This window comes from Odocoileus virginianus, unplaced genomic scaffold (assembly GCF_023699985.2).
Source record: "Odocoileus virginianus isolate 20LAN1187 ecotype Illinois unplaced genomic scaffold, Ovbor_1.2 Unplaced_Scaffold_3, whole genome shotgun sequence".
NCBI classification, from domain to species: Eukaryota; Metazoa; Chordata; class Mammalia; order Artiodactyla; family Cervidae; genus Odocoileus; species Odocoileus virginianus.
In genome coordinates this window covers 4,891,726-4,919,159 of record NW_027224265.1, presented here as the reverse complement: position 1 = coordinate 4,919,159, position 27,434 = coordinate 4,891,726, and the positions used below count along the sequence as shown (strand labels likewise).

Below are 27,434 nucleotides of genomic sequence, written 5' to 3'. Positions count from 1 at the left end.
AGAGAAGATGGGGGGCCATTCTGTTGACCAGTGCCGGCTGCAGGTGACAGTTTTCAGTGCATCTCATCAATTTGCTGAGCACACTTCTCAGATGTAATGGTTTTGCCGGGATTCAGAAAGCTGTAGTGGATCAGACCAGCAGCACCACCAAACAGTGACCATGACCCTTTTTTTGGTGCAAGTTGGGCTTTGGGAAGTGCTTCGGAGCCTCTTCTCAGTCCAGCCACTGAGCGGGCCGTTGCTGGTTGTCATATAAAATCCACTTGTCATCACACATCACAATCTGGTTGAGAAACAGTTCATTGTTTGTGTAGAATAAGAGAAGACAACACTTCAAAACGACAATTTTTTGATCTGCAGTCAGCTTGCGAGGCACCCACTTACCGAGCTTTTTCACCTTTCTGGTTTGTTTCAAATGCCAAACGACCGTAGAAAGGTCGATGTGGAGTTCTTCAGCAGCTTCTCGTGTGGTTTAAGAGCATCAGTTTGATGGTTGCTCTCAATGGTCCTAGTCAACTTCCGATGGCTGGCCGCTGGGCTTCTCATCTTCAAGGATCTTGTCTCCTTTGCAGAATTTCTTGAAGCACCACTGCGCTGTATGTTCATAGCAGTTCCTGGGCCAAATGAGTTCTTAATGTTGCAAATTGCCTCTGCTGCTTTATAACCCATTTTGAACTTGAATATCACTCAAATTTGCCTTTTGTTTAACATCATTTCCTAGTCTAAAACAAATACGAAATATATAGCAAGTAATAAGGCATTTCACAACAAACTGTGAAAAATTCTTGAAGAGATGAAAATACCAGACCTCCTGACCTGCCTCCTGAGAAATCTGTATGCAGGTCAAGAAGCAATAGTGAGAACTGGACATGGAACAACAGACTGGTTCCAGATCCGGAAAGAAGGACGTCAAAGCTGTACATTGTCACCCTGCCTATTTAACTTATATGCAGACTACATCATGCGAAATGCCAGGCTGCATGAAGCAGAAGCTGGAATCAAGATTGCTGGGAGAAATATCAATAACCTCAGATATGCAGATATCCACCCTTATGGCAGAAAGCAAAGAAGAACTAAAGAGCCTCTTGATGAAAGTGAAAGAGGAGAGTGAAAAAGTTGGCTTAAAACTCAACATTCAGAAAACTAAGATCATGGCATCTGGTCCTATCACTTCATGGCAAACAAAGATGGGGAAACAATGGAAATTGTGAGAAACTTCATTTTCTTGGGCTCCGAAATCACTGCAGATGGTCACTGCAGCCTTGAAATTAAAAGATACTTGCTCCTTGGAAGATGGGGAAACAATGGAAATTGTGAGAAACTTCGTTTTCTTGGGCTCCGAAATCACTGCAGATGGTCACTGCAGCCTTGAAATTAAAAGATACTTGCTCCTTGGAAGATGGGGAAACAATGGAAATTGTGAGAAACTTCGTTTTCTTGGGCTCCGAAATCACTGCAGATGGTGACTGCAGCCTTGAAATTAAAAGATACTTGCTCCTTGGAAGAAAAGCTATGACCAACCTAGACAGCATATTAAAAAGCAGAGACATTACTTTGCCAACAAAGGTCTGTCTAGTCAAAGCTATGATTTTTCTAGTAGTCATGTATAGATGTGAGAGTTGGACCATAAAGAAAGCTGAGCACCGAAGAATTGATGCTTTTGAACTGTGGTGTTGGAGAAGACGTCTTGAGAGTCCCTTGGACTACAAGGAGATCCAACTAGTCAATCCTAAAGGAAATCAGTCCTGAATATTCATTGGAAGGACTGATGTTGAAGCTGAAGTTTCAATACTTTGGCCACCTGATTCGAAGAACTGACTCATTTGAAAAGACGCTGATGCTGGGAAAGATTGAAGGTAGGAGGATGAATTGGTTGTATGGCATCACTGACTCGATGGACCTGAGTTTGAGTAAACTCCAGGAGTTGGTGATGGACAGGGGAGCCTGGTGTGCTGCAGTCCATGGGTTCACAAAGAGTCAGACACAACTGAGCCACTGAACTGAACTGAATAAGTCATAGCAAAAAACAATAAAGCAAGGAATGCACATTAAAATGATGTATAACATAACCACATTTATTTAAGAATGTTTTACAGTATCAAATGGCAAAGTTCAGCAATGCAAAACCATAATTACTTTTGCACCAACCCAATACATACAGTCCATCAGTTCCACTCCTGGGTATTCAAAAAAAGATACATGTACACCTATGTTTATTGCAGCATTGTTTACAATAGCCAAGATATGGAAGCAATCTAAGTACCTATCAATAGATGAATGGATAGGAAGTTGTGATAAATATAGGTATGTAAAAAATATATTACTCAGCCATAAAAAAATAAAAAAGAATGAAATCTTGTCATTTCTGAGAGCACAGCTGGACTTGGGTGTGTTATGCTAAATGAAACAAGTCAGAGAAAGACAAATACTGTATGATTTTACTTATATGTGGAATCTAAAAAAATGAAACAAATGAACAAATGTAACAAAACAAAAGCAAGCTCACAGATATAGAGAACAGACAGGTGGTTGTCAGAGGAGACGAGGTTGTGGAGAGGAGAGAAATAGGTGAAGGGGATTAACTCCCAGTTGGTACAAACACCCAATTACTGAATTATTGTCATTGTTCAGTCGCTTGGTAGTGTCCAATTCTTTGTGACCCCAAGGACTGCAGCACACTAGGCTTCCCTGTCCTTCACTACCTCCCAGAGTTTGCTCAAACTCATGTCCATTGAGCTGGTGAGGCCATCCAACCATCTCATCCTCCGTTGCCCCCTCCTCCTCCGCCCTCAATCTTTCCCAGCATCAGGGTCTTTTTAATTACAAAAGAAATGAGTCACAGGTATGAAATGTACATTGTGGGGATATATCAAGAATTATAATTTTGATATCTTTGTAAGGTGGCAAATAGCAGCTAGACTTATATTTTGAAACGTACAGAAGTACTGAATTACTGTGGTGTGTACCAGGAGCTCACACAGTGTTGCAGGTCAGTTATCCTGGAAAACAAACTCATAGAAAAAGAGCTCAGATTTTTGGTTACCAGAGGCAGGGGGTAAAGGAGAGGAAGTGGATAAAAGCAGTCAAAACGTACACACTTCCAGTTACAAGATAAGTACTTGAGATGTGATATACAACATGATAAATAAAATGAACACTTGTATACATTATATATGAAAACTGTTAAGAGAGTACATTCTGAGTTCTTATCACAAGGAACAATATCTTTTGCTGTTCCTTTAATTTTGTATCGGTATGATATGAATGTTCGCTAAACTATTATGCTGATCATTTCATGATGTATGTAAGTCAAGTCATTATTTTGAACATCTTAGACTTATATAGTGCTGTATGTTACCTATATCTCAACAAAACTGGAAGGAAAAAAGGGTATATACTGGAAAGTCTAAAGTAAAAGACAAAAACAACAAATACTTTATGCCTGTTGACACTGACATTCACAAGTCGCTCAGTCGCGTCCGACTCTTGCGATCCTATGGACTGTAGCCTACCAGGCTCCTCTGTCCATGGGATTTTCCAGGCAAGAATACTGGAGTGGGTTGCCATTTCCTTCTCCAGGGGATCTTCCTGACCCAGGGATCGAACCCAGGTCTCCCACATTGTAGGCAGATGCTTTACCGTCTGAGCCACCAGGGAATCCCCTTTATGCCTATAAGAATGGCTAAAAAGAGAATTGATAAATGTGAGGCAAGTGCAAGACCGCTGGGTGTCATCATTAAAAGAAGTCCTTTGAATAACTGGAGGAATATGTGGTAGGCCTGGATATGGTACAGAGGTTTCAGATCTCTCCAGATTACAGTTTTGGTCAAAATACAATTGTGATCACCTATAAAATTAAAATAATAGTGGAGGTGCTTTCAAAAAAGCAGATGAGTAACGGAGTGAAGGACCTTGGTCTACGAGATACTAAGTGGACTGTCGTACAGTGGCAACTAACGCATCATAAATCAACTATATTCCAATAAAAAATTAATTTAAAAAATAAATCATTGATTAAAATAGTGGCTTCGACACCACCAGATGAGGGGATTACTGTGGAAAGTCCAGAAAGCAAGCCTAACGTTCATAAAAGCTCAAGTGATGATAGAGAACATTGAAATCCTTGTATTGGAGTGGAGGACCAGCCAACTAGAAACAGAAGTTAAGCAATTCCTCATATTTGTATCTTAAGGTGAATCCCAAACAGATTAAAGACTTTAAGTGACCAAAAAAAGACTATCAGGAAAATGCAAGAAGTGTCTGTGAGCATACCTGTGATCCTAAAACGGATCACACCTTTCCAGGCAGAGCCTTCTTTTGTTCCTCTGCTGTGCTGTGCTTGGTCGCTTGGTCGTTCCAACTCTTTGCAACCCCATGACCTGAATGCATAATAATAAAAATTTTCATGACAGCAGATAACCTAACTAGACAAAATTATCCACATTGTGTAAAGAGTACAACAGGTTACCTAGATAGTAATGATGGTACCGCTGCTGAGGATAAGAAAAGGGACATACTCAAATTGAGAAAAGGGATAAAATATGTACAGTTTTAATATTCCACGTAGTTTTCATCTTAGAGAATATACTCATTTCTTTCTAAATAATCTTGGATGTGGGAAAAGTTTTATTTATAAGGATGTTTTATTTATAAGGATCCTTTACCAGTGGAAAAGGTTAAATGCAGTTACAATGTCCTACAGCGGGGATTAGGATGATTTCTATGGCTGCCTTAACACATTACCACAAACTGAGTGACTTAAAACAGTGGAAATGTATGGTCTGAAATCAAGGTGTTGGCAGGCCCGTTCCCTCTGACAGCCCTAGGGCAGGCCCTTCTTTATCTCTTCCAGCGTCTGGAAGCCCTAGGCGTGTAGCCATGCCACCCAAATCTCTGTGTCTCCCTCATCACACACCCTTCTTTATGTGACTGCGCTTGGTCTTACAAAGACATCGGCCACTGAACTTGCCCCCACTTCCCTGCAATCCAGCATGACCTCATCTTAACTACATAAGTAACAGCCCTGTTTACAAATAAGGTCATATTCTGAAGTTCCATGTGAATGTGAATTTTTTGGGGGGAAGTATTCGACCCAGTATAGATGATATAGAAGTATATATAAAGATACAGAGAAAGGTTTACCTTCATTGATAAAAAAAGGTGATAAACGCATCATGTATATAGATCTAGAAAAGCCTGAAAGGGTATTCAGTAAGTATTACCAGTGACTGTGAATCAGGGAAAGCTTGAATGGTTTTAGTCATGCTAATAAATTTCTGTATTTTCTAAATTTCTTGCAAGGAATATGTGTTTCTTTGATAAGGAAATATAATGAACCTTTCTAGTCTGTTTTCAAAATACAGGTTTAAGAATGATTTCATATTCTTGGTTGCCACAGCTTTTGTCTAATGAGGTAAAAATATCTTAGAGTTTACAGAGTTCAAAGTACATTTTAAAATGTCATTTAAAACAAAGAATATTTCAAAGTTGAATAGTTACCTATTATACAACAAATTTGTGTTTTTCCAAATTATAGATAATTTGAATTTGTGGGTTTAAAATTCTTATTTTAAGTGTATACTGTCCTTTGTGTTATTGGAATTTCCCTGACTCTATGAAATAGTTTGATTTTTCCTTCTATCTAGACACAGATGTTCTAGGTAGCACTGCTGAGATACTTGGAATAAACAATTGCTATGTTGTTTGTTGCTGTTTTTCTAGGCAAGGAATTGTTCCTTCAGGTCTCACAGAAAATGAATTATGGAGAGCAAAGTACGTCTATGATTCAGCTTTTCATCCTGACACTGGTGAAAAGATGATTTTAATAGGAAGAATGTCAGCTCAAGTTCCAATGAACATGACCATCACAGGTTGCATGATGACATTTTATAGGTAAGTTCTGGCAATGTAACAACAGTTTGTTTTCTATTCCAGGAGCTTAAAGCACATTTTTGTACTTGAATGGTTTTATTGAAATAAATGTCATTTCATGTGGCGTTTCATTTTGTATAAAAGTTACAATCCTAGGAGGTTGTTTTATCTTTTCCTTCTGTTGAATAGAACTCTCCTTGCTGCCCAAAAGGAGGTTGAATTTCTCCCTAAGTCTTAGACCCGAAAGAAAATGAGAAAGAAAGTTTAGAAAGCCTCTAAGCAGATTCTATTTGTAATTGATTCATATAATATAGGTGTAAATATATATGCAGGTGTAAACACCTAGGCTTATACGTGGAATGAGGAGGGATGAGAAATACTTAGCCTACAAATAGCTTCTTTATGTAAGAGAAGGGACCTGTTGTTAGTCACAGTAAGTGAGTGCCTGCTCTTTGCTGGGCTCCGTTACAAGTTTAAGACAAAACTTAACTCCATCCTCACCTTAACCCAGCAATCCCCATGCTCCAGGATCTAATGCCTGATGATCTGAGGTGGAACTGATGTAATAATAATAGAAATAAAGTGTGCAATAAATGTAATGTGCTTGAATCATCCCGGAACCATCCCCACTCCAGTCCGTAGAAGAATTGTCTTCCGTGAAACCGGTCCCTGGTGCCATAAAGGTTAAGGACCACTGCCCTCGCCCTCTTAAGTTTGTTGCTGTCCGTAGTTAATGAATGAGGAAACTGAGAATCAGAGAGGATGAAAGTCTGCGCAGCTCCACTGGGCCTCAGCCTCTGACCCAGAGCATACAGCCCTGGGCCCGCAGCCCCCTGCTCCAGTCCGTCGCCTGTCTGGCTCCTGGCCTTCGCGTCGTCTGTTCCGCGTGACAGCCAGACCCCAGGCGGCGGTGGCATGATGGTCTCTCTATTCCAGGACCACACCAGCGGTGCTTTTCTGGCAGTGGATCAACCAGTCCTTCAATGCCGTGGTCAATTACACCAACAGAAGTGGAGATGCTCCCCTCACTGTCAAGTAAGACTGGAAGGTCTCGCCGGCCTCTGCATTCTTCTGGTGTCCATTTGATCCAGTGGTGTTGCCCTCCTGGTGAAAAAATATATTTGTACCAACTGTGTATGTGGTTCAGAATCGTAGGGAGCCTGTGTCTCAGTAGTGAGTCTTTTCCTCCCTCTCCATCTAGATGACAGTTTGCCGCAGCCTGCCTTCTCAGGCATCACCCGTGCTGTGAGTGGCGCTGAAGGAAGGCAGGGCTCCCGCACCCGAGGGCACATCCCCTTCACCCCAGGAACACACAGCAGGCAGCTCAGGGCAGGCCTTGAGAAATGACCTGCTCTGTACCCCCATCCACCCTGTGGGTTACACAGAGAGCAACATCAGCAGCGGGGGTCTCTGCAGAAATCCGGGGGATTTTATATCCGATTTGTCTTTAAAATAGGATGTTTCTGGAGCCCGAAGAAAGTGAATGGATTTAAAATTTTGCTTCCCTTGAAAAAATGTTCAGGCAAGCTAAAGTGATTAGTTAACCAAAATTTTGAGCCTAACTTATATAACATTTCAAAGAATTTTTGGTTTTGTTTTAACTCTTAAATTGAGTTTGATCACTTATATTCTTCTGTTATCATCCTAGGGAACAAAGAATATTGAAATCTGCAACCCAGCAGTGCTGATCGCACCTTCATTTCATCCAATTCTTGAATTAAAATTTATTTAAAAATAATAGAGAACTGCTTGGGCTTACTTGTATTTTGAGGATAAGACTTTTAGTATCTTTATACAGTAAGATGTCATTTTAAGAATGGCTGCCCTGCATTTTTACTTTCAGTATGTATAGCGATATTTTGAGAAGTATTTTTTATTTAAGTCCATATGCTACAAACATCTAAGCTGACGTGCATTTCTCCACATTTGTAGCTTCGTGCCCAGTCACAGCTTCCTTCCTTCCCCTCCCCCAGACACACATACTGTGCATGTCTACATGTTCGGCATGAGAATTCGGTTATATGTGAAGAATGCCATTTTTATATGGGTCTGCTTCATTTTTCTATGAATAGCTCTGCTGGCTGAGCTGAATATATCACTGATGAATCTTTTTTAAAATCCATTTTATTGGAATATGCTTGATTTACAGTGTTGTGTTCCTACTGTGCCACAAAGTGATGCGGTTAAAATTGCACATTCTTTTTCGTATTCTTCCCCGTCGTTGTCTGTCACAGGATGTTGAATGTAGTTCCCTGTTCTGTGCAGAACACTGTTGTTTATCTGTTCTATATACAATGGTTTGCGTCCGCTAAACCCAAACTCCCAGCCCCTCCCTCCCCACCCCTCTTCCGGCTTGGCCTCCGCAAGGCTGTTCTTGAGCCTGTTCCTGTTTCATCGACAAGTTCATTTGTGTGGTGTTTGATGGAATCTCTGTTCTTAATCTTCTTCGTTTCTTCCCAGAGTGCTGGACTGGGGTTTCCTGGCATACGCTCGTTGTTTATGTACCGTTTTCCTTGTTTTCAGTGAGCTGGGGACAGCGTACGTTTCTGCAACAACGGGTGCTGTAGCAACAGCTCTAGGACTCAACGCGTTAACCAAGGTACTCAGGTTTTTGTCTCCGTAGTAAAGCGTCTTAATTTGTTCTCACCTACCTGGCTCTCAGTCTCTGTTATTTCTCAAAATAGTTCAAGTCTGATGACTTTCTTATTATAGTCATCATCTTCAACTGTTTTTTTTTTTTAATTATATCGTCACTAATAACATTTGCCAAGACACTTGTTTGTACCTGACACTGTGTAGTAAGTGCTAAATGCTTCCCCACCACCCACCACCAAGGCTGGGCGCTGGGCAGGGTGCCTCAGGCACACCTCTGAAGAGGTGGAGGAGTCAGCATCTAAACCCAAGACTTGGGCCTTCAAAACCCCTACTCGCTCAGCCACGTGCAGCCACCAAAATGTCATGCATGTCCTCCTGGTCCCAGGATGCCCAGGCTGGCAGTAGGAGAATAACCTCTAGGAAACGAGTTTTGAGCATACTTATGGCCTGCGTTTCTGTACAAGTAGGGCTTTGCATTGGTAATGGCTTTTGAGAAGAAATAAGTGTTAATGCAGTACTGTAGAAAAAATAAGATCTTGCTTTTGGAATTATCTTTTCTGCAGCATGTCTCTCCGCTCATAGGACGTTTTGTTCCCTTTGCTGCGGTAGCTGCGGCCAATTGCATTAATATTCCGTTAATGAGGCAAAGGTAAGGTTAATATGCCCTCCTAGAGAGGGCTTGTGCTTGACAGTAGGAGCTCTTTTAATAAATTGCTTTGTTGAAACTTTAAAAACTTTTGTTTTATTTTAATATTTACAGGTGAAATTATATGAGATTTGCTTCCATATAATCTGGTAACGGGGTGAGGATGGGTTCATTGATGAAACAGGGTCAGCTCTGAGTTGCTGATTATTAAAGGGGACTGATGAGCGTATGGAATTTGGACTAATCTTTATACTTCTGTATGATACAAAGTTTAAAAAAATAGATCTCAGACTTATGTCTGTGCCCAGAAAGCTTATTCTATAAAATAAGTTCTTCCCCCACCCAGATTTCCTTTTAGGGTTTAAGATAATATTAATCTGTATCTTTGGAAGTATTTTTTAGTACTGGCAAAAATTAAAGGAAAGGAAGAATGAAAAAAAAAAGCATTTTGGAGTGGATAACGAAAACCAGGGTAACAGAGGAGCTGTGATTTAGCATTAGTGACCATAGTTAAATATTCAGTAGTGCTTGTACTGGCGGCTGGCTGCCGCATCAGTGTAGTTAGTTTACTTAATGATCCTGTGAATTGTATCTCTCTCATTTTTTCAGAAATTCAGGCAAGGCTTCATTGTTAGGGCAGATCCTGGAGAAAAGATACAAAGAGACCAAAAAAGCCAGCTCCCACTTTTGAAGAGCCTGGAGCAAAAGCAGGGGACGTCTGGCGGCCCCTGCACAGGCAACCTAAGGACTGGGCAGAATGCCTAAGCCACCGCCCTGCTGGACCTCTGGACACCTCCCCTACCCTCACCCCATATGAGGAGCAAGCTGGCCCCCAACCGAGGGAGCTAGCAAGCCCCTAGGGAGCCAGCAGGCTAGATAAGGGAGCTGGGAGCTGGTACTTGCTTTCACTCCCGCTGCTGCCCAATTAAGCCTTGCCTGAATTTCTTTAAGTTACCTATTCATCCTTTGAGTTCTATTGTTATTCAAAATGCTACTTTTTTTTTTTTTACAAAGATTGCTAGTGTTGTTTCCTTTTTGTATCTATCCCTCAAGGATTAAGCTTGTTCACGGCATTTAAAAATAAGGCTTATTAGGGCCAAAAATGACTCTGGAGTGCATTTTTGGATTAAGTAGGGACTTGATCTTTCACAGCCTAAGTACTGTTTTCCAGCTGTTCCATGAACCGCCTGTGTATGAACTTTGCACGTGTCTTGCTCTCCAGGGAACTCAAAGTTGGCATTCCTGTCACAGATGAGAATGGGAACCGCCTGGGCGAGTCAGCAAACGCTGCCAAACAAGCCATCACGCAAGTAGTTGTCTCCAGGATCCTGATGGCAGCCCCTGGCATGGGTGAGGAGAACCTTGGCATCTGTTCATGTACTTGGCACGTCTTGCTTGAACAAGCGTTGGTGTGCCAGTGAGCACCAACCATGAAGGATTCCTCCCTGAGGCGGCATCTGGCGGGGGAGGCAGAAAACTGGCCACATAAGTCAACTGTGTAATCTGCGAGATGGTTATCAGGGCTCAGTGGATACCGAGGGTGGGGATCGCGGAGTGGAGGTGTTATCAAACACAGGTCTGTGTGTACAGTGAGGCCACACAACAGCAAAGGACGGAGTCTGGAGAGGAGAAAGACCTACTGCAGGGCTGGGCGCGGGCAACAGCGGCTCAGGCCCCTAAAACCCCAACGCGTTGAAAAGCAAAGCGTTTTGAAAGGCCACACGGCGGGGAGGGGTGCCGCGGGGCGTGTGGCTGGCTCCCGCACAGTTCCCGGATTGGTTGATGGCAAGGTAGCAAGGGGGTGAGCAGCTTCAGTCCTCAGGCGCCGGCCAGTCTGGGGCTGTGTGCTGATGATCATCCTGAGATACGGTTACCTGGGTGCTTCCGAGAGGAGCTGCAGAGGATGTGGGGACGGGGTCTGTCCCAGGAAGACCCCAAAGGTCCTGCCCGGTGACAGAAGTAGACTGGGCAGATAAGGGGGAGGGTGGTTCCAGCGATGCATCTTCTGGGGCAGATGGAGCAGCAAGCGATGGCTGAGGCACGCCTGGTGCTTGGAAGCATCACAGGGCCGCGTGGGGAGAGAGAAGGGGGTTAGGGGCAGCAGACAGGGGAGCCGGGCTGACACACGGATGGCTCTGTAGGCATTTGGAGTCCTGGCTTTAATCCAGGGGTGGGAGGCCGTGCAGGGTTTTGAGCAGGGAAGCAGTGGTAATAACCCAACTCGGGCTTTGCCTGCATGACTCTGGGTGCCGTGGTGAGAGTCAGCTGAAGAGGAGCCAAGACTGGTGATTGGAGACTGGTCAGGGTGGTGGATGGACCGGGGCAGCTGACAGTATGGGGGATGAGAATTTGAAGAGAAACAATTTGGTCTTTATCAATCTTGACACGAAATTTCCAACAGTTTATGAATAAGAATATTTTATACTGAGAATTTACTTGTATCAATTGGAAACCACTGGAACACAAACCAAGTTGGGTTAATTCCAACAACTATGAGTAAAATGGCTGCCAGTATGGACTCAGTTTTGTCCATTAGACTTGGACTCAGCATGACAAAATGCAGAAGATCTCTGTTGTGACTTAGTTCCCCGGAGAATCTCTGATCTACTCCTAAAGCTTCTTCAGCTACACTCAGACCAGGACTCTCAAGAAGGTTCTGAGAAACCAGAGGGCCCAAGAGTATGTTACTCTTTAAAGAAAAAGGAAAATAGAAATGAGTATCTTCGATTTCCTTGTCTAAATTGAATGCAGACAGCCCTTGGCCATTTACTAAGCCCTCAAAGGAAGCATAATTGATTGCTGTCACATTTCCCCAGGGATATTTGTTTGTTTGTTATCTTTAAATTCCTTTTGTCACTGAGAATGCTCATCAGCATTCCTCACAAGTAGGAGTGAGCAAACAAAAGAAAACTTTCTTCCATTCCAACTACTGGCACTCCAGCTAATTGGTTTTCTGATTAAAAAGCAGAGACATTACTTTGCTGACAAAGGTCCCTCTAGTCAAAGCTATGGTTTTTCCAATAGTCATGTATGGATGTGAGAGCTGGACCATAAAGAAAGCTGAACACCAAAGAATTGATGCTTTTGAACTGTGGTGTTGGAGAAGACTCTTGAGAGTCCCTTGGACTGCAAGGAGATCCAACCAGTCCATCCTAAAAGAAATCAGTCCCAGATATTTATTGGAAGAACTGATGCTGAAGCTGAAACTCCAATACTTTGGTCATCTGATGTGAAGAGCTGACTCATTGGAAAAGACCCTGATGCTGGGAAAGATTGAGGGCAGGAGGAGAAGGGGACGACAGAGGATGAGATGGTTGGATGGCATCACCGACTCAATGGACATGAGTTTGAGCAAGCTCTGGGAGTTGGTGATGGACAGGGAGGCCTGGCGTGCTGCAGTCCATGGGGTCGCAGAGTCAGACACGACTGAGCGACTGAACTGAACTGAACTAATTAGCCACCGTTAAGTGATTTAACAAAGACATCCTCGTGCGACAGTGGTGTGCACTGTAGGGGTGGGTGAACTGAGGAAACCACAGTCGTGAAATGTAGGCCCAGGGTCCGCTGAGTCAGGGGCCAGCATGTTGTCACTGACCTGCGAGGAGGTGGGGAGGCCGCCTGGCACGCCTGCTGAGCCCAGGTCTCCAGATTTTATGAGACCGAGGTGGGCCACTCCAGCTTCTACACTGGGTAGGCTTTTAGTTTTGCTCTTTCCCATTTTGAAATACAAGGCTCCTCTTTGGAGTTCAGTCATCCCAACAGATTTGTTTTCACTGGCTTGGTTATCTTAAACATTATTTAGTCCCAGGAGAAGAGACAGTCTTTCTAACCCAGCAACATCTCTAAAGGTAATTGATGTATTGAAATTGCTGTGACAGTTTAGTCTGATGGATAGTTTCGTCTGAATCATGAGTAAATGAACTATGCTATCTGATGTTTTACATGCATCATTGCAGCTTATCGTCCTGGCTAGTTCGATACAGTTATCCCTATTATATAGATGAGGAAAACAGAAAACGAGGCTCAGAGCAGTGAGTTAACTTTCTCTGGATCACCCAGCTAACAGGTGGTCTGTGTGACTCAAGGCAGGAATTTTTCTACTGTACTCCACAGGGATGGACATCCAGGGAAGCCTGCATTTGTATCATTGGTACAGGAGGGGAAAGTTGTTGATGTTTGCATTGTTGCATATTTAATGTTAAAGTTCTCTTCAAGATCACAAAATTTTCTAGCTGGCATAGAGTGTTGTGTTATTTTTCAAAACTTTAACGAATGGAAACAGTGGGAGTGTTTTTAATGCTAAGATATTTTAAAGAATGTTGCAATTGCTTTTACTCTGCCAGTGTGAAACTAGTCTGCAAGTAATATAAGCCTTTCGCGAAATTCTTGAGGGGAAAAAAAAAACGTGAGCTGAAAATAGACATTAACCAAGATTTAAGCGGGTCTGTCTTTTCTTCCAGCCATCCCTCCATTTATCATGAATACTCTGGAAAAGAAAGCCTTTCTCAAGGTAAGCCCTAGTTCTGTTTATCCTTGTCTGAATCCTTACAATTTGTCTGCAGACCTCAAACTATACAGACTTGTTTCCCACGTGGATAGTGAGTAAAGAATTTGAGGGCCAGTGGCAGTTGGACACTTGATGGAATATTTTATTTCTAATAAATATTTGAAAAAGCTCTCATAAATCTTTCATTTGTTGCATGCTGCCACTCTTGCACAGCCATAGCCCAAGGACACGCTTATCTTAGTTATCAGTCAGGTCCCTCGCTGAGTAATCATGAAGAGAGGGTGTGAATTTGGAATGATTTGTTTGTAAGTCCCTGAACATACTATCTGAAAAGAAAGAATAATTGTGAGTAGTAGCTTCACAGAATACTGAATTAGTGCCTAGATGTATTTTCCTGGGGTAATCATCTCTAATAATCCATTTATCTGCCAACCGCCTCCCCTCAGGGTCTGAAAATATTCCGGGGTGAAACTGTAACTGAGAAACCGCAGTGCCTTGTCTGCATTCTTGCGGTCTCCACGACTCAGACGCAGCTGTATTTATGCTTCACCTTAGCTGTCCGGTTTCTTGTAACAAGTAGGAAAGAGGGGATGGGGTAACTCCTCTGGCTCCTGCTGTAACGGTGTCAGTATTGCTGACACCATTACCCCTGCCAGAGGAGGAACGATCCAGTTCCTGGCTGGGGGAGCAGCTGTGTTCTCTCTCTCAGGGTGAACTGCTTTGGGTTTTAGCGACAGAACCGTCACATCGAGAGAACTACCAGACTTTGAAAGAAGGACATGGTTCATAGACCTGACGCTTTCTGAATGATTTCTGTGATTAGGAAAATTCTAAATGTCCGACAGATCAATTACCTGTATTCACCCTATGGGTTCCAGAGGGGAAAATTAAGGCCACACCAAATACTTTCAATACAATCACATTCTCAGACAATAAGCCAAGAAAGTATGCTTTGTAAAAACAGTAGTATTGAGTGCCTCATTTGACTGGCATGTCAGTTGTACCAACCCCCTGTTAGAACAAGAAGGAGGGCCCCCTCGGCAGCCCGCTCACTCTCTCCCGGGAGCTCCGGAGCTTCTTCCCCTAGCAGTCTCACGCTGCGGTGTGAGTGGTGTGATGGGGTGTCGCACTGTCTCCGTAGTGATCGAGCTATTCTCCTTGGAGCATCCCGGGCGACCCACAGACCCCTGGACCGCCCCCAGGAGGCAGCTTTCTCACCTGCCTTCTGAGTCTCCATCCATCTCCTGGTGGACTTCTGCAGTCTTAATTGTAAGATTAAACAAAAATGTAAGACAGTTTCACTGATTTAACCAGTAAAGCTATTAGTGAAGACCAAAATGTGAAGGTGACCTCATTTGACATCTTACCTACTTTGATAAGCTCTTACTTGAGGATTCATGAAAAGGCTTTGCTGAAATCTCTTTCCTCTGCAGAATTTAGAAACGATGAGTTCTTCAAAGCTGCTCAGGGATTAGTGTGTGTGCTGGAACAGGGACTAGATCTTGAAGCTGCCATATTATGTAAACAGATGAACTCTTTAAAGCTGCCAAGGAATTAGTATATGTACTAGAACGGTGACTAGATCTGAAAACTACTAAATTATGTAAACATCTAAAACTCACCAACTTTGATGTCTCCGTGATTTTCAGATAATCTTAAAAAAAAAATTGATGCTCCTTTATCTATCCCTGCTTTCCTTATGGGAAGTGATTTAGGCTTTGAAGGAGAAAACCCATCAAATGAACTTAGAGAGGGGCCATCAGTATTATCCTCCAGGATGCTAGTAGGAAGTGGAACATCCAGTGGCTCCTTAACTTTATAGATAACGGAATTATACACTGTGTCCTTCACTGCTAACTCTTGATCTGATAAGACGTTAGGATTATAGTCCTTCTGCAAGGGTATATGTTGACCCAGGCAACGTTTTTATTTTCCTGATTGTTAATTTATTAAGGTATTGACATGCCAGCTTCAGGGGCAACAGAGAATCAAAGAACATATTTAATAAATCCAACCTCCCCGTCCTGCAGACTTTAAGCAAAATCAGACTTTTAAAGCAAGATCAGATTTCCAAGTAGATACAAGGCTTGGAGACAGTCATCTCATCCTGTTTGTCTGGCATAAAAGTAAACTTTTGCAGGAGAGGAATACTAAGTGTGGGTCATTCCACCAATAGTATATGACTGTCATGAATCAGCAACTGTGAATGCAGTGGGGAGACCACCTTCAGTGGCAGTGTCCCCACCATCAAAGCTTTCCCAGTCCTTTCTCTCTGCCTCTCCAACACCACCCAGCACCCAATTAGCAGAGGGGTGTCAGCAGCCCGACTCTGCAGTGAGGCTCCAAATCTGGCCATTTGCCACTGCTGCTGGGACATTACTCTCTGGCCATCTCACTCCTGACTGTGGGTATTGAGCACCCATGGGTGCTCATGTGCGCTTGGGATTCCAGAAATTCTGAGAGAGTCTGCATGCAGACCTACATTCATGCTGAAGTTAGGTCACCAGCGAAGACAGTGACGTGAACTTGGTCCTTTCTCCTGACTGTCATGCCCTTGAACTCCTGGGGCCTCAGTGTTGTTGCAAAGTTGGAGCCGTTACTCTAGTATCTCGGTAACAGACGCTGGCCAGGAGACAGTGTTGGGCATATTGCATCGTTTTCCTGCTGGGACAGACAGAAATGGCTACAGATACAGCCTGGCATGTTCTTCCATGAAGCAGCCAGCAAATGATGCAAGCAGTTAGCCCTACTCCCACGTGGCCCTAGGGTCTTTCACAGGGAAAATGAGTAACTGTTGTGTTTGTCTCCCTTGTCCTTCCTCTGTGGGTTGTGGTTTTCGGCTTGCTTGGTGCTGTGCCCTTCAACAATAATTTGGAGGTGGGCTGCCTTGCTTCCCCTCTGCCTGCCCCACTTTCCCCCTGCAGGCCTCACACTGGGCCGGAGGAGGCTGCTGGCATCAGAAGCCATGGGGTGGTGAGGGCAGGCGGTCAGAGCGGATCATGGATCCGTCCAAGGGCCTCACTAGCTGTCAGGGTCTGGCTGCTGCTCAACTGGTTCAGACCTCTGTGGAGGATGATGCTTTGGAAAAACTATGGCTAAATGTTGAGCTCCTCAGACATACATCCCACTCCCACATTCAGGGTTGTTGTTGCATCAGAATACTGCATTTTTGCCCACGTAGCAAGGACTATAGGACTTCACTGAGAGTGTGGCCGTTGTGAATGCAGAGGTGGAAGCAGCTTATATTTGTGTCCATACATTTCCGTCTGCAGAGCGCTTTCACACGCTATTCGGAAAGGGAGGCTTTTCTGAGCCCCTTTACAAAGGCTCAGAGATCGTTTCTCCAGCCGTGCATCATGCCCACATGGGTGGCCGCGTCTGCCGGGGTCAGGCGGCCCTCTGCTCCCACAACTCCAGCAGGCAGATGTGCCTCCCTGCAAGGAGGTACTTCTCGGGGCTTTCACCTTGGATGTGACCAAACTCCTCTGCAAACATGAAAGGAATTGAATGTTCTTGGCTTTTTAAACGGTGAGCTTGGGGAGCATTCGGCGTGACTCATCCTCCCCCCACGCCCTGTCTTTTTCCAAACGGAGTGCTAGCAAAAAGCATCAGCTGTGGGCAGGTGACTCACCGAAATCTCTGCAGTAAACCAAAAGTTCACTGCTTAAAAGCTGGTGCTTTACCCAACAGTTTTCTTGAAGAATAGCTCCTGTGGTCTCTACCTTGCTGGCACTTTTCATTAAGAACAAAGTTGATATGAATTGGGTCAGGTAAGAACTACTCATTCCTGAAGTTCTTGTTCATTTATATTTTCTTTAATGAAGGTGGACGGCTCTGTCTACTCCGTTGATTTTCAGGGTTGTCTGCTAATGGGAGTGTGAATGTAGCATTTATTTGTCAATTCATTTGATGCAGCAGGCCTTGGGTGAATGCCTGTTGCACGCCAAGCAATGTGCTGGGTGCCATTATCATGGGAATAAGGCTTGGGCCCTGCTCTCAGGACCATCCGGTGTGGTGGTGGGGAGGGCACGGGGTACATGGTTTCCATACATGGTGAACAAGAGTGTGGGGCTTGGAGGGGGCCTAGGGGAGTTTCTCCCCCAGCTGCAGCAGGTGAGTGGAGACCCCTGCAGATGACAGGCACTGCAGAGTTGGGAGGGAGGCCTGTGTCTGGTCAGGTTGCCTGGGCTGTGGGCTGTGTGTAGGGAATTGATGGCGTACATACATATACATATCAGCCCCCAGTGGTTCATGGAATCTAAGTGTAAAAGTCTACAGTTGTCATACTTCTAGAAGAAAATAGAACATCTTTGAGATCTGGAGTTAAAGATTTCTTAGACTTAACACCGAAAGCACAGTCCGTAAAAGAAAAAATGGACAAATTGGGCTTCATCAAAATGTTAAAATTCTGTCTTTTGAATGCTATAAAGAGAATGAAAAGACAGGGAACAGACTGGAAAAAATTTATGCAAAGTATGTGTCTGATAAAGGACTTGTATCCAAAAGATACACTTATTCAGGAAAACAACTCTATTTTTTTAAAGGGCAAAAGGTTTGAACAGATATTTCACCAAATATACATAGCTATCAAGTAATATCACATGTAAAAATGCTTAGTATCTTTAGTCACTGGGGAAATTCAGGTTAAAAACCACATTGGCTACCTCTAAATACCTATTATTAGAATGGCTAAAATTTAAAAGACTGACCATAATAAGTGTTGGCAAGGATGTAGATAGAGGACCTGAAACTCTTATTCCCTGCCGGTGGGAATGTGAAAGATAAGACCACTTTGTTGTTCTTGTTCACTCTCTGTCGTGTCCAGCCCTTTGCAACCCCGGGGACTGTAGCACACCAAGGTTCCCTGTCCTTCACTGTCTCCTGGAGTTTGCTCAAACTCATGTCCATTGAGTCAGTGATGCCATCCAACCATCTCATCCTCTGCCACCCTCTTCTCCTCCTGCCCTCAATCTTTCCCAGCATCAGGGTCTTTTCCAGTGAGTCAGCTCTTTGCATCAGGTGGCCAAAGTATTGGAACTTCAGCTTCAGCATCAGTCCAATGAATGAATATTCAAGGTTGATTTCTTTTAAGATTGACTGGTTTGATCTCCTTACAATCCAAGGAACTCTGAAGAATCTCTGGAGAATAGTTTGGCAGTTTCTTAAGTTAAACATATGCTTACCATGCAGTCCAGCCATTTCACTCCTAAGTATTTACCTAGAAGAAATGAAAATGTATGTCCATAAGGGCAAGTATTCAAAGAAGCTTTATTTGCACTAGCCCAAAACTGGAAACAGTCCAAATGTTCATAAATAGGAAAATGGATTATCAAATTCCATTCACACAATGGAATACCTAACCCAGCAATAAAAAGTCCTGAACCATGCGTATATACAACAGCATGAGTGAATCTCAAAATAATTATACAAAAGAGTAGATACTGTTTATAAAGTCCTAGAAATCATAAACTAGTATATAATGACAGAAAGTAGATCAGAGGTGGCCAGAGAATGGGTATAGGGTTTAGGAAAGATGGTGGAATGGCCAAGGGCACAAGAAACAAGGATGATAGCTACTAATATTTAATTATCTTGATTGTGGCAATGGCCTCACAGCTGAATACATGTCAAAACTTCTGCACGGTCAGTATGTGCACTTGACTGTATTTCATATACAGTATGAAGTAAAGAGTAAAGATCATTGGAAAGAGAAAGAATTTACTCATACTAACTTTTTGAGCTTTTACATCATTGAATATGTATCTTTTTAAACTTTTGATTACTATCTTTAATTCATTTAAAATATCCTGTTTCCACAATTCTGTGCTATGTCCCTCCCTCAAGTTCTGTGATTATTTAGGGGAAAACCAAACATCCTCAGCTCACTTTTAAAATCTCAGACCAAGTTCTGTTTGAAGTAGGGATGAATGAGGGGGGAGGGGGCGCTGGAAAGGAGTTGGGAGCGGGGATGACATCCAGGCTGAGCTTTGTGGGAGAGATCACAATTACCCAGCATCCTTGTGGTTACTGAGAACCCTTTCAACAAAACCCTGTGGACGTGCACCCACCAGCCTTTGGTCTGTGCACGCCTGTTGTTGAGATCACACCCAGCTCTTCAAGAGTCCACTTGAGAAGCAGAGGCTGCTCTTGTGGGCTCTCGTGGGCCTGTCTTCCAGCAAGATCTTATTCAGTTCTTAGCTTGCCTTCCCATCTCCAAGTCTGTGCTCCCAGACTGATGAAAGAAGGAATGCTAGGAAGACGATTTCTCATCTCCTTATGAAAATCCTGCAGCATCAGTTGGAGCCAGCTGCCCCAGATGCAGTGTTTCCTTCTACTGCCATCCCTTGAGGGGCGGGGCCCGTCTGCGCGAGCTCTATGGGCCTGTCTCTGCTTGCTGACATCTCTCCCTTTCTCTCCCTTAACCCACGGGATGTACCTTTTCACCAGAGGAGCCTTCTCGGAGACCAGGGTACGCCTCGCACACAACCCCCTGGGGATCCTGGTCTTTTAATTAACCGCTCGTGTTAATCTTGCTGATTTCATTACAACTAGTTGGCAAGTTGGTGGCAGCTTTTTCAGTGGCCTTACTTATAATCTATGTATCTCGTTGCTCTTTATATTGCATATTATGCTTTTGTAAAATTCCCTTTTGAAAACTAAAAATCTAATAGCACTTACTCTCCGAAATACCAACCAACTCACTCATTTCCATTAGTGAAAAAGTGGCAGCCAAGAATTTGTTAACGCCAGCAGTTATTTTAACCTTACTGACAGCAACTAAAACCGAGAAAGGAGGGGCGCGGGGTTGGGGGCGGGGCAGCAATGTCTTTTGGATTTCTGAACATTCCAGGCACAGCGCTAGGTGCTTGATAAATGTTATCTGGCGTATCTTCACGCACAGGCTTTTAGGAAGCTGTTGGGATCTTCATTCTACAGAGAAGGAACCAGAGCTTAGGCTGGGTGGACTCTGCCTCCCTTTCCCCACAGTGGGGGCGAACTGGAAGGGCAGAGATCTGAATACAGGTTTGTTAGTCTTCCGGATTTGGAGCCACACTCCTCCCCAGCCGGGAGACAAATTATAGCTAAGCGAGAACAGTTTCTCCAGCTCCCATTTACAAGCAGGCATCTCTCTGATTCTAAACGCAAGGGAGGAATGTGAGAAGTCGCCTGCCCCTTGCACGTGCACCGTGGCCAGGCCGCCAAGAGCTGCGGGAAGTCAGGACTAACGTGCCGTTGCAGTGGTACCCCCACACCTTGCTAATCGCATCCCAGCTGGATCTGTAATGCGGCCACGCTCCTTCCAATTAACCGGCAGAAAAAACTGTCTCTGAGAGCCTGTATAAGTATTCAAAATCGTTTATTTCTCTACCCAGAGGTTCCCATGGATGAGCGCACCTGTTCAAGTTGGAATAGTTGGCTTTTGGTGAGTAGAATTACTTCAATGTCATTCTTTTCTTTTTTTTAAGATTAATATACAGCATATGAAAGTGAAGGCTAATATGGGACATGCATTTTGAAAACTGAGACCAGTCATTAGCTAGAAAGAAACTGTCTTTAGAGAAACCTGCAACATTTGGGGCTATTTGTGTGATTCTTTTTTAAAACTCCTTTTATCTCTTTGATTTTTTTTTTTTTTAATTACTTTGGCAGACCTTAGTAGTAAAGTTACACAAACAGGACATATTTTTGTGTTGGCAGTATAATACTCAAAAGAAAGAATGGGGATTGTTATCAAAGTAAAATAGAAAAGATCTGAAAACTAGACCATTTCTAAAACGCTCTGATGTGTCTGTTCCGTTCTTTTTAAGCTTGGTATTTGCCACACCTCTGTGCTGTGCTCTGTTCCCTCAGAAAAGGTATGTATTTGTTGCTCTTCAGAACAATCATATGTTTTAACCCTAAAAACTAGTTGAAGACACAGGTTCATTTCACTAGGAGGAAAGTTGAGTCTCAAAAAGATAATGAAGCTGAGTCTCTAAAAGGAAGAGATAGAGGCAGAAATTAAATGCACATCTATTTAATATCAAAACTCTCTTTGCCCAGCTCTTTGCTACCTGCTATGATTACATTTGAAAATGCTTTATTCTTGTGTAAGACCCAGGTTAATTCTGGTGCAAATTTGCTTTTATAAACATTTAAATATGATTCACTGATGTCCAGTCCATTGGCTAAGCAGAAATATTAGAATTTAAGTTCTACCCCCAGGGAGAGCAACTGTATGCACTTAACTTTGGCGGTTGGTATTTTGGCTTTCCTTCTTCCTACTTGAGTTGTTTTGTTTTTTTTTTTTCTTTTTGCTTTAAAAGCCTTACTGTGCATGTCTTTTATCACAAGTTGCCCTTGAATCCTGCCTTTGATGTAAAAACTGGATTAACTGGCATTAAATCAGCATCACATACATCTGAGGCTTCAGCCTTTTTCTCGTCTAATGTCAAGGCAGAGGGGCAGCATTCTGCTGTTTTGCTGTGATTTCTGTTACCAGTCCTGCCTTTATCATGTTCTTCATGGGGCAACAGGCCCCACACAGATGGCCTTTAATGCCCTAGGCTTTCCAGTAGCTTTGGGATGCGGTAGTCTCTTCTAGAACTGACTTCATCAGGTCCCCCTATCTGATAGAGACATCTGTCTTTTATCTGGCCTTTCACTTCTGTCTTTGACCCCCACTGTTGTTAGCTGGGGAGTTAAATTTCAAGGAGAGGGAACCTTTATCAACTTGACGCCCATAGTTAAGCCCCCCTTGGAGAGGGCAGGAGCTTCAGAACCTGTTGTGAAGCCCGATACAGATGAATTTCCTCAAGAGGAGCGCTGTTTAATTGTGCGAACCCCAGAATCTCAGGGCTTCAGGTAAGAACGGTTTGTTTCCTTAGTGTAGGCCCTGGAATATCTGTGTTCAGTGCTTGACCTTGCACTCGGTGACTTAGGAGCGTGGCATTTGGGTCAAGAAGGATCTGACTTCAAATCTCAGCTGCACCTCTAGTTTCCTTATCTATAAAATTAAGATCATACTGACTTTCCAAGGTTTTATAAGGGTTAAAAACACATAATACCTGAACCCAAAATTGAGCATTAAGTCATAGCCATTATCATTGCCGTTAGCAACATTATTTTAAAATTACCCAAGGTCTCCCTATATAAGGAAAAAAGCCACTGTACTTTTTTCTATAGTCATAATTTTTCTTTTTTTGCATTATGTCTATAAATATATATCCTATCTTTTTACCTCTTAGTTTACCGTGTCTCAACTATGGTGGTGGTGGTTTAGTCACTAAGTCCTGTTTGACTCTTGCTACCCCATGGACTGTAGCCTGCCAGGCTCCTCCGTCCATGGGATTTTTCAGGCAAGAATGCTGGAGTGGGTTGCCATTTTCTTCTCCAGGGGATCTTCCTAACCCAGAAATCTCCATTGCAGATGGATTCTTTACTGACTGAGCCACCAGGAAAGCCCACTCAAGAACAATTGTTTAGAAACTAATTACTAGTGTTACCAAACCCAAGGTCAGCTGCTTGCAGCTCCGAAGCCAGTAATTCAAGACACAAGTGTCAGTAGAAAGGAAAGATGCTTTAATCAGGGAGAAGGTGGACTCATGTCTAGAAACCAACTCCAAAGATTTTGCTCAGTTGTGACAATTTTTTTTTCCCATGTAATACCTTTTATTTAAAAAAAAAAAAAAAAACTTTTAATTTTTGTATTGGAGTGTAGCCAGTTAACAAAGTTGTGACAGTTTCAGGTGAAGAGCAAAGGGACTCAGCCATACACATACATGTATCCATTCTCCCCCAAACTGCCCTCCCATCCAGGCTGCCACATAACATTGAGCAGAGTTCCCTGTGCTATACAGTAGACCTTGTTGGTTATCCATTTTAAATATAGCAGTGTGTACATGTCCATCCCAAACTCCCTAACTATCCCTTCTCCCCATATTTCCCCCAGCAACCTAGGCTTGTTCTCTAAGTCTATGAGTCTGCTCCCATTTTTTAAGCAAGTTCATTTGTATCATTTCTTTTTAGATTCCACATACAAGGGATGTCATACCATATTTCTCCTTCTCTGTTAATCATGACAGTTTTTAAAGGAAAAAAAAAGGAGGGGAAAGAACCTCAGTGAACCACCAACTCTGTCTTCAGATGTTGTCTTGCCCGAATGATCTGCCTGCAGATTGCTTGGCAAGGGGCAGAGTAGAGGGTGGGTGTTGGGGATAGAGAGCTCATCGTTTTTTTAACTGCTTACTTCTTCATTCTTCTTTCTATCTATCTAGGAAAAGAACAGGTTATTCAGGAGTTAGGCTAAACTGCCTGGTGATCTCATTCCTATAATTAGTTTCTTTTAAGATTAGAGGGGAACCGAAATGGGCAAATAAGAAAGGGGCAAGTGAGCTTTCCATAACATGCTTTCCATAACAGACAGTCAACAGTCTTGCTGGCCAGTTTTTCTTCATCCTCTTATATATTAAGTATGCATTCTTAATGGAAAATGAGCTGTAATACATATGAAACATTCGGGTACATTTTTTACATGCACAAAGCAAAGACTCACAGGAGTCCTCAGTAGTGTGACTACAAGAGATGTTTCTTCTCATATATTTTCATATTTTCTAAAAGTTTCAGAATATATATCACTATACAGTGGACAGAAGCACAGTAATGCAAGTGAATTTTTAGTGCTAAAAATTCCACTGAATGCATGTATCTTTTTCTCATGAATGGTGAACATTTATGTTGTTTTTCTTGGGAAGTGTCCTGACCACAGATTATTTTCCGATACATCAGGGTCTGAGAGTGTCATTACCATACCGCCTTGCCAGCAGTAAGTGGGTTTTAAGGCTTTTAGTAAGATGAGAGATTAAAAAGGGATCTGATGGTGGCTTTCTTTCTGATTTAGTGATGGTTTTCTGGAACATGAAGCATTTTTCAAACAGGGCTCTTGCACCAGTCATGGGGGTGAACAGGGGTCCTCCCTTTCCTCTCCTCAGGTTCGAATTTCCACCTCCGTCCCTGGGATGACCCTGTCGTTTTCTCCCTTCTCCTAGTTCCATGTCTGTGACAAGCTTGGAGGCCGAGCTGCAAGCCAGGATCCGAGAGACCCACCCTGAACTACGGCGTGTGTACTTTAACAAGGGGCTATAAAGCAGGTTAAGAAGCGTCTTCAGAGGAGCCTGCCAGCCGCGAGCCTGGTGCAGCCGAGTTGGAGAGGCGAAGCCTGGGCGGCCGGGTTCTCTCGGGGACAGAAACCTGTTAAAGACCCATAGAAGCCTTTAGAGTCCAGCTGCTACCTAGGACACAGCCCCTGGGGGTCTGCGTGCCTCACCTGCCAGCCCCCGCCCCTTATGTTTGAATCATGGTGTGATTCACAGACCCCCTTCCTGTAGCTTTTATAGTCCCTGTTCTTTCAAAGCCAGTGTCCCGACTCACACCCAGAGTTTTCCAGAGCACTGCTAGGCATAGAGTTAGATGTTCAGCATATTGATTGTCAGTCGGTAGAAAGGAAATCTGTTTAAAATACTGAATTTTTATCCCACTCTTGTTTCAAATCAAGGAGAACTGACTAGTGAGTTGAGAAAACACAAAAGCCCTGAGGCTAAACTGTAAAAAAAAAAAAAAAAAGACTCGTAAATATTAAGGACAGTTTGCTTTTCTGCCCAGGTTGGACAGGAGGCAACCTGAAGTAGAAGATGGATGTTTTGGATTTTTAGGATAAAAGCTCCTTCATATACCTCCTGAAAGTCAAAATAATAGACAGTTGTGATGCATGGAGGCTGCTGTCAACAACCGTAAGCTTTCCTATTGCTGGTGGCTTTCTTTGATTGAATTTTAAATTTATTATGTTTTATATTCTTACGAAGGTATTAATCTTACCTTGCACTTCTTGACTTTATATTCAGTCATTTAAGTCAACTAATTAAGTAACTGAAATGCACAACTGTCAACTTTGGAGAGTATATTCAAACCAGCACTATATCTGGCTTTTTTTTTTTTTTTTTAGAATCAAAAGAACAGTCTCATCTACCTATATCTCTTTTCTTCTCATCCTAAAGGTTTCTTTGGCTTTCAGAAAGATATAGAAATAATGTGTATGTGAATTAGTGACTCAATGGATTTTACTTGAATGTTGTATATTACATTCCACCCCGTTTGAAAATAACCAGCCCATGGACCACTGTTTACATCACCTGTCCTAGTTCCACATGTAAGATATTTAATGTAACAGAGATTATGCTGTAATTCTGTAGCGGTTCAAAGGCATATGTGAGGTGATTATTTCAGTAAGCGTAGACCACTCAGTACGATGTGTAATTCAGAGACCTGTAAGTGGAAAAACACGTAGAAGCTAATTTGGGCAGATTTTCCTGCCAATGTGAGCAGACCGAGTCTCCTCATAAAGAAGGAATGCTGTGTGTGCCTGAGTCTGTGCTTCTCTCTTCTCTGACGCGGCGCGTGGACCTGAAGCTGCGGGCTGCCCTGAGCCTCATCTGTGCGGCCAGAACTTTCTCATGTATGTTTTCTGTCCTAAGCCATTTGAAGCAAAAGCGCTTCCCCGTGACTTTCTGACCTTGGATGTCTTTTGTTGCCATTTTTGCTTCTCTTTAAAAATTGGTAAAAGCTAGAAATTTGAGGCAGAGCTCCACGAGGTGCTTAAAGGGCACTTTTAACAAGAAACTAAGGCAACTGGAAAGGCTTCTCCAGTGGCTGAGATGGCAGAGAGTCTGTCTGCAGTTTTTGCAGGAGACTTGGCTTTGATCCCTGGGTCAGGAAGATCCCCTGGAGAAGGAAATGGCAACCCACTCCAGTGTTCTTGCCTGGAAAATCCCATGGACGGAGGAGCCTGGCGGGCTACAGTCATGGGGTCGCAAGGAGTCAGACACGACTGAGCGACTTCACTTTCAATTTCAAGACCTTGAACCCCCCCCCCCCCCCCCCGGCCTCCCGCCCCCAGCTAACCTCAGAATTCTTAGCCCTGGATAATTGGCAGCTCCATGTTAGTCTTAACCTTCATTGAAAAGTGAGTGACTGGTTGGAAGATTGACTAACCAGAAGTTTAATGCATACCAGAATGAGATGACCAGAGCCTCATGACAAAAGGGATAATGAGCCTCGAGATGTGTCTTTTTAAACGTTACCTGTTGAAGCTTCTGATTTTTGATGCTTTATAGAGAAATATGAACTGTAGAGTTGAATCATGGTTTATCAAAAGGAACAAAATGAACCAAGATTGGCAGTTTGCTGATCTCTTAGGAATACCTTTTCTGGAGAAAAGTTCACATGAAGTGCAATAAGCTTGTAAAGGTAAATAGTTATTAATATTTTGGGTAACATAATGAATTATGATTATAAGTATGAACTGACTGGCAGCTTTTATTTCAGTATTAGCAAGTGTCTGGTCAGTGTTGGAGCCCATGTATTATTTCATTTCAAGTGGATGAAATGTTAAATAAACTCAGAATGAAAATAAATCCTCTCTTTTATTTGTATGTAAAGGACGAAGCAGTTTTTATGTTATGTCTGGGTGCCGTCAGTAATGCCTGTATTAATCAGGTGATAATTTCTAGTTTTGGCCAACGGTTTTCCACTTTCTTGAACACCATAGCAGCACCCGGCACCCGCCATGAGCCCCACAGTGTAAATTCCAGGAACGTTCATCATGACACAGGGGGAATGAGATTCTGCCTTTGGCCATGGTGACTAACACCCTTTCACATGATGTTGAGGTCAATTTGCTTTTATATTGTTCGTCAGATTTTAACATGAACCTAGCATTTGCCATAGTTCACAGAGAAAATGTAAATTTAACCCAGGGTCTGGGGAGTGCCTTATTAACAG

At 43.1% G+C, this 27,434-nt stretch overlaps 1 protein-coding gene across 1 annotated transcript in view; it reads left to right on the top strand.

Moving 5' to 3' along the window:
- Positions 1-27,091, top strand: part of SFXN1 (sideroflexin 1) — a 50,940-nt gene extending 23,849 nt beyond the window's left edge. The window contains exons 3-11 of the mRNA XM_020902304.2: positions 5,722-5,892; positions 6,808-6,906; positions 8,395-8,470; positions 9,030-9,115; positions 10,335-10,462; positions 13,573-13,622; positions 20,993-21,042; positions 21,428-21,475; positions 24,647-27,091. Coding sequence (XP_020757963.2) covers positions 5,722-5,892; positions 6,808-6,906; positions 8,395-8,470; positions 9,030-9,115; positions 10,335-10,462; positions 13,573-13,622; positions 20,993-21,042; positions 21,428-21,475; positions 24,647-24,743 — 805 coding nt within the window. The 3' untranslated portion in view covers positions 24,744-27,091. The remainder of the gene's footprint in view (positions 1-5,721; positions 5,893-6,807; positions 6,907-8,394; positions 8,471-9,029; positions 9,116-10,334; positions 10,463-13,572; positions 13,623-20,992; positions 21,043-21,427; positions 21,476-24,646) is intronic.
- The last annotated feature ends 343 nt before the right edge of the window (positions 27,092-27,434 follow it).